This window comes from Ailuropoda melanoleuca, chromosome 9, assembly GCF_002007445.2.
Source record: "Ailuropoda melanoleuca isolate Jingjing chromosome 9, ASM200744v2, whole genome shotgun sequence".
Taxonomy (NCBI): Eukaryota; Metazoa; Chordata; class Mammalia; order Carnivora; family Ursidae; genus Ailuropoda; species Ailuropoda melanoleuca.
In genome coordinates, this window is record NC_048226.1 from 7,354,989 (window position 1) to 7,367,030 (window position 12,042).

A 12,042-nucleotide genomic window follows, 5' to 3' on the forward strand; every position below is an offset into this window, starting at 1 on the left:
CTTGGGCGATAGAGTCCCAGGAGAGTGGGGTCAGAGAAGTCGGACAAGGCTGGAGGAAGGGGAAGATGGAAGGTTGACCTTCTGTGGACCGAATGGTCTTAGTGGCCACAGAGTAGGGGAGGACGGAAGAAAGGCCATCCTGAGTAATGGAAGGAACCTGAGCTTGGGAACCGTATAAAGGAGAGAAGCCTTCCTTGGCCATGCTCTGGCACTGTGAACTTTGGAGAGCTAGCCCTGCCTCCATTTTCTCATCTGTGAAAGGGACACAATAACCCTTGTCTCTCGTGGTTATCGTCAGAAGTGAATGTTGACCAAGGGGTAGGATTGGCCACAGATTAATTTCTCTTTGCCCAGCTTCTTCCTACTTAGGTTCAGGGAAAGCAGCTGCTCGGATGGTGTTTTGGTCTAGAGTCTTGTTGGTCCATGGCGCTGTCCACATGGAAGTGACTCGCCTGTGCGTTTGGCCCACACCCAGCCTCTCTCCGCTGAAGCCCCCCACCCACTGTGTGGAACTTCTCCTCCCCATGACTGGCGTGCGGGATGTTCTCTCCTGGGGGAGGATTTATGGTGGAATGGAATCCATATTTATTTTCCATCCCTCCTGCTGCCCTTTCTAGATCTCACTGCCCCCTTTGTGGACGAAGCTCAGGTATTGCTCTCAACATACTTCTCCCTGAAGACAACTAGAGTGAGCCAGACCTGTTGTTTTCTGAGCCACTGGGTGTTTCTGCGTCTCTGAAAAAGATCCCTTTGCAAATTTGGGGAAGACGCTTTGGTCCATGGGAGGTTTCTGCTTCGTGTTTGCAGAGAGCAGCAGAGTTCCCAGTAACGTGGTCACCTGCTGCCCCCCCTGCTGCGTTCAAGGCCCACAGCTGTGAATGCTACCTCCTCCCATGCTTGGGGGTCTGCTGCTGCTGCCAGGCTCTCAAGTCCTGGGGTATGGAGGGAGGGTTGAGAAATGGCTCCCTGTTTGCTGCCTCCACTTGACTTGTCTGTACCTTTCCGGGCCTGTGATTCTTGCTGCTGAAAGAGGGTGGGGAGCTAGTGGGCTCTGCCAGCTCTCCATGGAATTCCTCTGTCCCTCTGTCCTCCTTCTGCACTCATGGCAGCTACGAGTGAGAAGACCTTGGGCGGCTGGTGAGGTCGCTCAGCCCAGAGTTGGACTAAGGGATCCAGGAATTTATATGCTGTTGCTTTGCCTTCATGGGGATGTGTCCAGGACAGAAGAAGGTGAGAGAGGCGTGATCTTCATTGCACGGATGAGCAATTGAGGCCCTGAGAGGGACCTTGACTTAGCCTAGGCTGTGCAGCTAGGTGGGGAGGAGGAGGCCGTGGTAAGTCTAGGAGTACAGGCTTTCAGGTGGTGAGAAATGAAGAAAACATCTGTGGGCGTGGGACCGTTAAGAGCTGGCAAATTCCTCCCCTACCAATGCCGTTCTGTTCCAGTGGTTCTCGAAGGCGGGTACCCGGACCAGCAGTATCAGCATCATTTGGGAACTTGCTAGAAAGACAAATTCTCAGGTCCCAACCTGGACCTAATAAATGGGAATCTCTGGGAGAAGGGCCCAGCAATGTGTTTTAACAAGACTTCTAGAAGATTCTATTACAGCTCAAGTTTGAGAATGACACCACCCTCTTGCAGTGCTGAGGGAGGTTGGTGTTGGTGTTGGAGTGGGGTCTAGGGCTTGTCCCCTTGTGGTTTGGCTACTCTGGCTGGTCCTGATGCTCTGGATTCCAGTCCCATCTCAGCCACCAGGTGTGGACTTCTGACTTGGCCCTTGCTTCCCTTTCTTGTAAAATCATATCCACAATGATGCAAACACCAAAACACACTGACGTTTTAGAGGACTTGAGGAATTATAAACCTTCACATAAACAGCTCATGTGGTAGGTAAGTAGAACTTGTGTATCCTCCCACACCCATTTTACAGACAAGGAAACTGAGTCCTCAGATGTTTTGTGAGGTGCCCAAGCCCATACTGTGTGGAGGGTCCAGGTCTGGATCTGGGCGCCCCTGACTTCTCATTCCTCACCAGTCCCTGCATGTTCAGAGGTGTGGACTTGGCCTCATAAGGCTGCCTCCTCAGCCCATCTGCGCCCCGCGGCCACGCCAGGACGCTCACCTTGCAGGACCCCGTGCGTCATCACCGGTCACCTGGGAATGATTATGCAGCGAAGAGCAGATGGCCTCCCCCAGAGGTCCTGACCTCCCGTTTTCTCTCAGTGGGAGACTCTTTAGCCTCCCTTCAAGGCTAACAAATCCCATGCCTCAGAGGCTAAGAAATAGTGACACAGGGTGTAAAGGAGGGAACCGATTTTTAATTCGCTTGTTGTGAAGACTGGGGCCAAGCCCTGCCGTGCGGGGCCGCCAGCTGGTGGTCACATGGCCCGTGAGGAGCTGCCACCAGCCGCCGGGAGCCTGCAGGTCTGTCTTGCTGGGGAGGAGAGAAAAATGGTCTGCAAATGCTTCTGTCCACAGAACCTCCCCTGCGGGTCATCTGGGACGCGGTGGGGAGACCAGGAACTCCGACAGAAAAACAAACAAACAAACAGATGTGTATAGTCTATTCTGAAAGCAATTCCGAGCCAACCTGAACACCAGAGCCTTGCAACCACACCCGTCTGCGCCTGTCCCTGTCCCCTCGCTTACGGGACGGTTGGCCTGCCATGGTCCTCTGTCTTCAGTTTTCAGTTTTTGACAAGGTCGTTTGAGTCCGTCCCCTTTCCCAGAGCTGTGACACTCTTCCTAACGTTCCTACAGGTGGGCGCCTGCCGGTTGCACAGTTAATGGGAGGGTCGGTGAGCGGTCTTCAGGCTTTCATCAGCAGCCCACAGCTTGTATTATTCCTCCGTAGCACTCTCGCCAAACGGGGGTGGGGTGGGGGAGGGCTGAGGTCGCATCCTTGCTTTCTCCTGGCAGACGGACTTTGATTGGCTGGCTGAATCAGTGGAGGCAGGGGCAACCCTTCTCTGCATAGACCGTGGTCCCGGGGCGCTCTCTGGACTTGGCCATCATGATCTCATTGGTCTTTCAGAGAAGCGGGATTTTCAAGTAGAGGCTTCCCCCAGATAATTTTAGCTCCCACTTCGTAGTCTCTACCGCAAACCAGACACTGTGCTAGGACCGGTGCAGCCACTATGATATAACAAGACCCGTGTGTGTGTGAGCGTGTATTTCAGATTGCCCCAGGCGCCAGGCCAAACTCCGCAAGTGGGCTCTCTCATTTAATCGTCACAAGAATTCAGCAAGGAAGTTATGGATGGATGTTAATCCCATTTTACAGATGAGGACATTGAGGCTCTGGGATGAAATCACTTTCCCAAGCTCAAAAAACCAGCAAGGAAGTGGTGGGCCGGGATTCAAACCTCACTATTCAAAGTGCCATCCACGGGCCAGTGGCACACAGGCGTCCGCGGGGGGTTTGTTAGAAGTGCGGATCCTCAGACCTATCGAGTCAGACCCTGCACGATGCCCAGGGGATTCCCGTGCCAGAAGCCATTGAGACTGCCATGTGCATACATGCTGTCCAGCAACTATAGCTGATTATTCCAGAATCCTGTGCATTAACTAGTGTTGACTCTGTTTTCCAGCTGCGGCAGGTATGGTGTAGACAGGTTAGGGGCGAGTTGGGGGAAGAGCTGAGATTGATTGTGTTCTGGGTGGGACTCACACCACAACGCCATGCCTGTTGTCATGAGTGGGTTGGGTTCGTGGATTCGTGGCCGAGTCTGCCTCTCCGTGCCATGGACGCAGGAGCAGCGCTCCCTGCTGTAAGGAGGATGGGTGCCTCGAACTGACGGGCTGCTCTCCCCTCTGTCCCCCTCCTGCAGATGTGCAGCACATCAAGAGGAGGGACATCGTGTTGAAGCGGGAACTGGGCGAGGGAGCCTTTGGGAAGGTCTTCCTGGCCGAGTGCTACAACCTCAGCCCGACCAAGGACAAGATGCTCGTGGCCGTGAAGGTAAATCCCAGAGGTCTGCAGGCTCCAGGAAGGAGGAAGGGTGGCTGGGAGGCCAGGGAGCAGGAAGGAGAGGCTCGCTCCATTCCAGGGGTGAACTGGCGTTATGTTATCAGATGTAACCCCTTGCTCCGGGGTCAGTGACGTTTCCTCTGGCTTCGGAAGGCCAGAGCTGCGGCACCTGAGGGGGCTGGGGCAGGGGTGCAGCCAGAAGAGCCAGTTTGCCGGTGGAAGAGCCTGGCTCATTCCCGTCCCCAGCTGCCTGGAAAGTCACTTGACGTTTCTCAGGAGTAGAGTTGAGTGAGGGGTGGGCGGCTGGAGGAGGCTCTGGGAGCCCGCGCTTCAGGGCAGCAGACTTCCCTGGGAATAGAAGCAGAGGGGTGGGGAGGGGTCAGCTACTCAGCACAGGGAGACGAGTGGAATTGGAAGCATTTCTTAGCGCTCCCCAGGAAACCAAGTTCAGAGCCCAAGGGGCAGCATGCCTGAGGGTATCTGCCTCCTGGCACCACTTAGATGGGCTGGTAACCACAGGGCTTTTGTCTTGCTGAGCCTCGGGATCTGCAGCTGGGGCTGAAATGCATGGGACAGTAGAGAAGAGAAAGCTGCTACCAGCTCCCCACCCCCATACTTCAGCCAGCAGGGAACAGCTTCTCCTGTAAATCAGTGTTGGACAAATCACTGAACATGATTTGTACAGACAAGAGCCGAGGAGCCTCTCGGGGGCACATGCAGGTCTGAGGAGCCCTGCTCCAGAGCGTGGCGTGGCCTCCGTGTGTGCCCCAGGAATGCTTCTGAGGGCAGTGTGGATTCTGCCCGCTGCTCTGGGCTGAGAGCAGGGGTTACTGTCCCCCACTGAGGATATTCACCTGGATCTCAAAAGAGTTTCTCCCTTAGCACCGAGGGCTCCGACTCCCCCCCGCCCCACAATGAGAGTTCCCTGCTTCTCTGACTTTTGGGTCTGTGTATTCATAGTCTTTTTTTTTTTAAGATTTTATTTATTTATTTGTCAGAGAGACAGAGGGAGAGAGAGCATGAGCAGGGGGAGAGGCAGAGGGAGAAGCAGGCTCCCCACTGAGCAGGGAGCGTGATGCTGGCCTCGATCCCAGGACCCTGAGATCATGACCTGAGCTGAAGGCAGACATTTAACTGCCTGAGCCCCCCAGGCACCCCTGTGTATTCATAGTCTTGTATGTCTGCCGGTTATGTCTGTCCACAGACAGCAGATGACAGTGTCCACAGATGCTGTTCAGGCCCCAGGCATAGTGGGGGGCATCAGAGAGCCTGGGTGGGAGGCCCAGCCCTGCCACTGATGAGCTGTGTGACCTTGCATGAGACACTTAGTCTCTTTGACCCTTAGTTTCTTTAGCTGTATAATGGGAAATATAATACCTCCTCCTTAAAACGTTGGTGAGTAAATCACATAACCGATGTAAAATCCTTAGGACATCGCTTGGGACATAGTAAGTGCTCAATAAAGAGTTAGTTGCTACTTGGTTTTATTGCCACTCTTATTCTTGAAGTTGGTTTTATTGAATGTGCTTAGACACGTGATGAATGACCTGCTGAGAGCGAACTGACCATCTAGGATGGGGGGTGCTGAATTTTTTCTCTTAAAGGGCCAGGTAGTAAATATCTTAGGCTTTGAGGGACATATGCTGTCCATTACTATGCTCATCTCTCCCCAAGAAGTAGGAAAGCAGCATAAACAATAGGTAAAATGATGGTAGGCCATTTTCTAAATATATATATATATGTATTGTATATATATATATACATATATATATACAATACATATATATAGTACATATATAATACATATATATGTTTTATATATATATATTACAAAAATAGGTATTGTCTGCTGACCCACAATCTGGAAAACAAATAGGGAACTAGATAGAGTATTTCCTCTGTGAAGGCTGATCATTATTATTGCTAGAGAGCCTGAGAATAAACTTGCTCAGTGTGTCTCCATAGACACGGGACGGTCAGATGAGCGAGGATGTCTTTAAATGGCTTGGACCAGGAAAGTGGAAAGATTTCTAATTTTGTCCCCAAAGAATCTGCACTTTTCTGAAACTTTTAATTTATGGGGTGACACAAATCCACTGGGCATTCCTGCATCCCTCTGGGGACTGGTAAATGAAATGGACATTTTTGTGCTTTGAGCAGGAAATGGAATGATGGTGAGAAACCTTGGGAAATGTTTCTCGCTCAGCAGTCGGGTGTTAAGGGACGGTACCCAGATCTGATAACACAGAAAATGTGTTTCTGTTTTCATCCTTTCAAGAGGGTTTTCTTCTCTCCTTGAGTCTGGGAACCCAGAGCAGATGAGTGCCCTGGGATTGTATACCATTTGCTACTCAGGGGATCGACGCAGACACCAGTCCCTGGAGAAGACACTCATCTCCTCTGGAGAAGGGCCGAGAAATGTTGTTTTCTACTTCTTGTCCTCTTTGGGTTTTACTTCTTTGTGTGGGTTCCTTCCTCTTGCGTTTGCTCTCATATTGGTGCAGGGTAATTGTTATCCAAGGATAACCCAAAGTTAGGTTTTCCCAAAATTGTGGTGTTAAGTCAATTGGTAAGAATTTTTTGCCCCATGGGTGCAATGGGGGAGACAGAGAAGACATCACCACCTCTGTTCTGAAGATGCTTGTAGTCTGCTGGGGGGCACAAAAGAATACCCAGGAAGGAAGGAGAGCAGGACGGGACAAGACATCATTTGGACATGTGGGGAGTGTAAGGCTGACATTAAAATCACATGATTCATATTTTAAAATCAGTGATACCATTTTGAAATAGTCATTTGACAGAGAATATACTTGTTCACAAGATCTCAGAGAGTCTCCTCTGATAGCCAAATAGCTGATGGGGGAATGAGAAAGGGGTCCAACCTAATTCATCATCAGAAAAATGCATATTGAACCATAATGACATGCCAGTGAACGCCAAGCAGAATGGCTAAATGGCGATCATACCAAATGCCGGCCCAAATCGGCAGCAGCTGCAGCTCTCTTCCTCTGCTGGTGGGGGGTGAAGCAGTATAATCACGTTGAAACCAGTTTGGTGTTTCTAGAACAGCACTGTGATGTGTGACCAGCACTCCTACTGCTAGACCTCTGTCCGCTAGGCGTCTGTCTGTCTTTCTGTCATCTATCTATCCATCTACCCACCCACCTACCTGCCTGTTTACCCACCTACCCATCCCGCCATCCATCCACTCGTCCGTCCACCTACCTACCCACCACCCACTTTTGTTTCTTTCTCTCTTCTCCTTCCTTCCTTCCTTCCTTCCTTCCTTCCTTCCTTCCTTCCTTCCTTCCTTCCTTCCGTCTATCTAGAGATATGTCTAATAATGTTCATAAAGCATTATTTACAACAGCCAAAAACTGGAAACAGCCCCAAATAGCCATCAGTAGCAACATGGATAAATTAACGTGGTATGTTCATACAATGGGAAACTATTCAACAAGGAAAATGAGTGATCTATGGCTATGTGTAATAATAAAGAATCTCAAAAACACCATGTTGAATGAAAAAAGATATAGAAACACACACATATATATACAGACATGTATATATCTGTATCTGTCATCACCATCACCACATATATACATAATGTTATATATATGATCCTACTTAAAAACAGGTAAAACTGAACTCTAGTGGTTAGGGATTTATATTTAGGTAGTGAAAACAGTTTTACAAAAGCAAGCCCATGAACTCTGCAAGTCAATAAAGCGGTTACCTTTGGGGTGAGAGGGAATATCGGAGGGGCGGGGCATGGGGTGGGGGCGTTTCTGGGGGTTGGCAGTGTTTTAGTTTTTCCTTACTTTGAGGATACAGTGATGTTAGCTTTGTCATAGTTCAACGTGCTATAAAAGATTTTTATTTCAAAGACTGATCGTATTCTTAAAAATATGCTTAATTTATTCATCTCATCAGTATTTACTGAGCACTTACTATGTGCCTGGCACTGCGTGAGGCACTGGGGATGGAGGAGTCAAGGGGACACACGGGCCCATGCAGCTCACATCTCACAATCCTGGAACATTAGAGCCCGGAAGGGATAGTTGGGGGGGGGGGGGTTCAGGATGACGATGACAACATCTAACAGGGAGTGTTGATTATGGCCGCACTGTAAGTGATGTGCGTGGGTTAACGTTCTGTTCTCACAAGCCACCCTAAGCGTCAGGCACCATCACTATCCCCATTTTACAGAAGTGGACACTGAGGCCAAGAAAGGTCAAGCATATTCGCCCAAGGTCCCACAGCGAATCAGTGGTGGGAGCACTTACGATCCAGGCAGCCCCTCTCCTTCATAGATGAGGGGCGAGCCCCTCGTCACTGCCTTTCCTGGTTCCCTCTGTCTCTACATGCGGTGTTCTAGGTGAATCTCAGCATTGCTCCGAGTCATGAATTCTCGTGGTTTTATCTGGTGCAGGGTTTGTCCTGTCTCTGGAGGCTTCTGTTTTAACTTCCATGAACCGTATAATCGACTTCCAAGATATCTAAGTGGTTCATGGTTTTATTGTTATCTTAATTTTATTTCTCCCTGTTTTGGCTACATACCTTCTTGTTGTTTGTTTGTTTTTTTAAGTAATTATTTGTTTACTGTCTTTGAGCATTTACGTATTTTAACATCTCTCTCAGCGTATTCCTATAAAGTCGACTTTACCTGTGGGAAATTCATGTTGTGGTCATTGATAATTTTAATCATTTGGATATACCCTATTTCTTCCAGTATGTATGAACTACAGCTCTTGAGTTCCTTTCTGTTTGGACAGTTGTTTTGTTCCCGTTTTGGGTGTTCATGATTTCCAGTTTCAGTTAGTTTGCATTGGAACAGGCATTTAAAACATTTGTGAAACAATCTGAGTGCAGAATCTCAGATTTTTAGTATTTTCCCAATTTCTTAACAAATAGATTTTCCTCTTATTCGTAGCACTTTTTAACCACAGACCTTTAGCAGGTCTTTCTAAAGTCTTCACCTTAGGTTCCATAAAAACAGGCAACTCGGGACACCTGGGTGGCTCAGTCATTAAGCATCTGCCTTCGGCTCAGGTCATGATCCTGGGGTCCTGGGATCGAGCCCCGAGTCAGGCTCCCTGCTCAGAGGGGAGCCTGCTTCTCCCTCTCCCTCTGCTGCACTCCGCCCCCCCCCACCCTGCTTGTGCTCTCTTGCTCCCGCTGTCAAATAAATTTAAAAAACATATTTAAAAAGATAAAGATTATTTTTTTGAGAGAGAGCACGAGAGTGGGAGCACAGAGGGTGGGGGAGGGGCAGAGGGAGATCTTAAGCAAAGTCCCTGCTGAGCACAGAGTCCAATTTAGGGCTTCATTCCATGACCGCAAGATCATGACCTGAGCTGAAATCAAGAATCGGATGCTTAACTGAGTGAGCCACCAAGATGTCCCCAAAATTACTCAGATCTTTAAAGAAAAAGAAAAGAAAGAAAAGAAAAGAAAAGAAAGAAAAGAAAAGAAAAGAAAAGAAAAGAAAAGAAAAGAAAAGAAAAGAAAAGAAAAGAAAAAACCAGCCAACTCTGACACTCATATTTCACTGGTTTGGTACCACTTCGTGGTAATGAGTGAAGGAGAAGGGCACGGGAGGAAGGGAGGCAGAGAGAGATGGAGAGACCTGACATTCAGAGCCCATGACTGTGTGAAGGGGTTTGGATTTTATCCTAAAAACAACTGGAAACCAATGGCCAATTGTAAGCCAGTAACCTGATGATAAAAGGGCACCTGTGCTTGTGATAACTTACCCAGCTTCATCTCATAAAATCGTTTGGGAGTGTCAACAAGGAGCAGCGACAGTGGACTTTGAGAGAAAAGGAGAGAGATGATTTTTATACTTAAAAAGCATAGATTGGGGGCGCCTGGGTGGCACAGCAGTTAAGCGTCTGCCTTCAGCTCAGGGCATGATCCCGGCGTTATGGGATCGAGCCCCACATCAGGCTCCTCCGCTATGAGCCTGCTTCTTCTTCTCCCACTCCCCCTGCTTGTGTTCCCTTTCTCGCTGGCTGTCTCTATCTCTGTCGAATAAATAAATAAAATCTTTAAAAAAAATTTAAAAAAATATTTAAAAGTGGAACATTTAGGATTGTGTACATCTCTGCACATGTTAAATGGGTTTTGGTATACTAATGAAATCTGAAACCAATCACTTTGAAACTTGTTTTGAGATGAGAGAGAGAGAGAGAGAAGAGAAGGGGAGGGGAAGAGGGAGAAGGAGGGGGAGAACCTTAAGTAGGCTCGTGCTCAGCGCAGAGCCCATTGTGGGATTCGATCTCACCACCCTGAGATCATGACCTGAGCCGAAATCAAGAGTGGGGTGCTGAGCCACCCAGGCGCCCCAAGAAATTCGAGTATTCATGCCGTCTGGACTGTTTCCCTCCTATCTGACCAGGGCTGGGGCAGACATGAGATCTGATGCACGTGGAGGGGAAGGTCAGAAGGTGCAATGTCCTCAGACTTTGGGGGAAAAGAAAGGAGATGAGGTGGGGGCAAATTCCAGATCTCTCTGTTCTATGGATACTGCTCAAAGGACCTAGGGGAGCCTGCTTGGCTTCAGAGACCCTCTGGCGAGACCTGTCTCTCTGCAACGGCAGTTGGCAGCCGTGGTGAGCCCCGGTTCCGCCCCTGGTGCTTACTGGCGCCCCTGACTGGCTATCCGCTTTGAAGTTTCCCAGCCCCAAAGAAGGGGTTGAGCGTGGACGCTGCTGAGAAGAGCAGGAGAGGCTCTGAGCTGGTTTTCCCCCTCATTAGTCTCCTCCTGTCATCTCTGTCCCAGTTGCATCAATCCCTGGGAATTGGGGCCACCTGCAGCCCTGGCCCCCAGATGCCACACCTGACCCCTTGCCGATTATATAGGAACTTCAGTTTGGAGCCAGGAGCTGGAAAACCCAGTGCGAAGGGAGAAAGAACTGGCAGTGGACAAGGGCTGTGGAGGGACTGGGGGACGGCAGTTGCTTTGTGGCCCATCTCCCAAATGAGGAACCCCTGTCTGCCTGGCAGTGTGGAGTGCCAGGCTTGGGGACGCTGGCTGGCACTGCTTGAGAGCTGAGAATGGAAAAAATCCCATGACTGCCATTGGCGTCCAGACAGTGCGAGAGAATGATTTACAGAGATGGAGAGAGGCCATTTGGCTGGCCCCAAATTTGATCTACTTTTCCCTCTCATAAATCCAGCATTCCCATAAATCGTTGTAGTCTTCCATCCCACCCATGCTGGGCTCCTCTCTCCCCACCCATTCTTCGTGAAAATAAATAAATCACTGGCAGTCACCCTCTACCCACGGCCCAGGCCACGCAGATCAGGAGCTGGGTCGCAGAGAGGACCCCTCTCACTGTGACTCTGCCGCCTTCCACGCAGAGCAAGAAGCCTTTGCAAATGCCGTTCTGGCTGGACGTGGACACACAGCGGCGTGTCTTCTTCCCTGAGAAGGCAACCCGAGCCGAAGTGCAGAGCCCATGAGATCAGAGTGGGCAAAGTTAGCAACGGGCTGGACCACCCACCTCCCTTCTGGGCTTAGTCGGCCCTACCTGCCCGGCATCTTCGCTGGGCCCGGCCGCTCTGCCAGAAGGCCCTTACCCGGCCCTCTCCTCTGCCCTCCCACACCATTGAATGTCTGTGCCCCCCATTCTCTTGGGGACATGCCTAGTGGCCCCTTCATCTGGTAAATTAATTCAAACAAGTGTGTTGGCCAGGAAATTGTCCCCGGGCTCCAGATTCAAGCTACAGTTTCTTGCATGGTCTTTGGCAAGTCACTTCCCCATTCTGGACCTCGGTTTCCTCACCTGTCATGTGAGAAAGCTGCATGAAATAAATCCCGACATTTCTGTCAATGGTAGAATCATTTCATCAGGTAGGTTTCTGGTGAAAGCTACAAAGTTTGAGAAGAATGAAAGGGGGTGACAGTCAAAGTCAGAGTGGGTTTGATCTCTGGCTAAGGGACCATGGCCCTAGAGGCATTGCCACTGAACTCTGGGGTCCCAGAGATGGCGGAGGTCCGGTTTAACTCTACGCGTCTGTCATCTGAGATGTGTGAATGCGGACTGACTCCCAGACAGGGCTGGGC

General features: G+C 49.9%; 1 protein-coding gene across 2 annotated transcripts in view; it reads left to right on the forward strand.

Annotated features, from left to right (window-relative positions):
• Nucleotides 1-12,042, forward strand: part of NTRK3 (neurotrophic receptor tyrosine kinase 3) — a 388,753-nt gene that overhangs the window by 310,324 nt on the left and 66,387 nt on the right. For both annotated transcript variants that reach the window (XM_019799995.2, XM_002919550.4), the window contains one exon: nucleotides 3,832-3,962. In XM_019799995.2, the coding sequence (XP_019655554.1) occupies nucleotides 3,832-3,962 (131 nt within the window). The remainder of the gene's footprint in view (nucleotides 1-3,831; nucleotides 3,963-12,042) is intronic.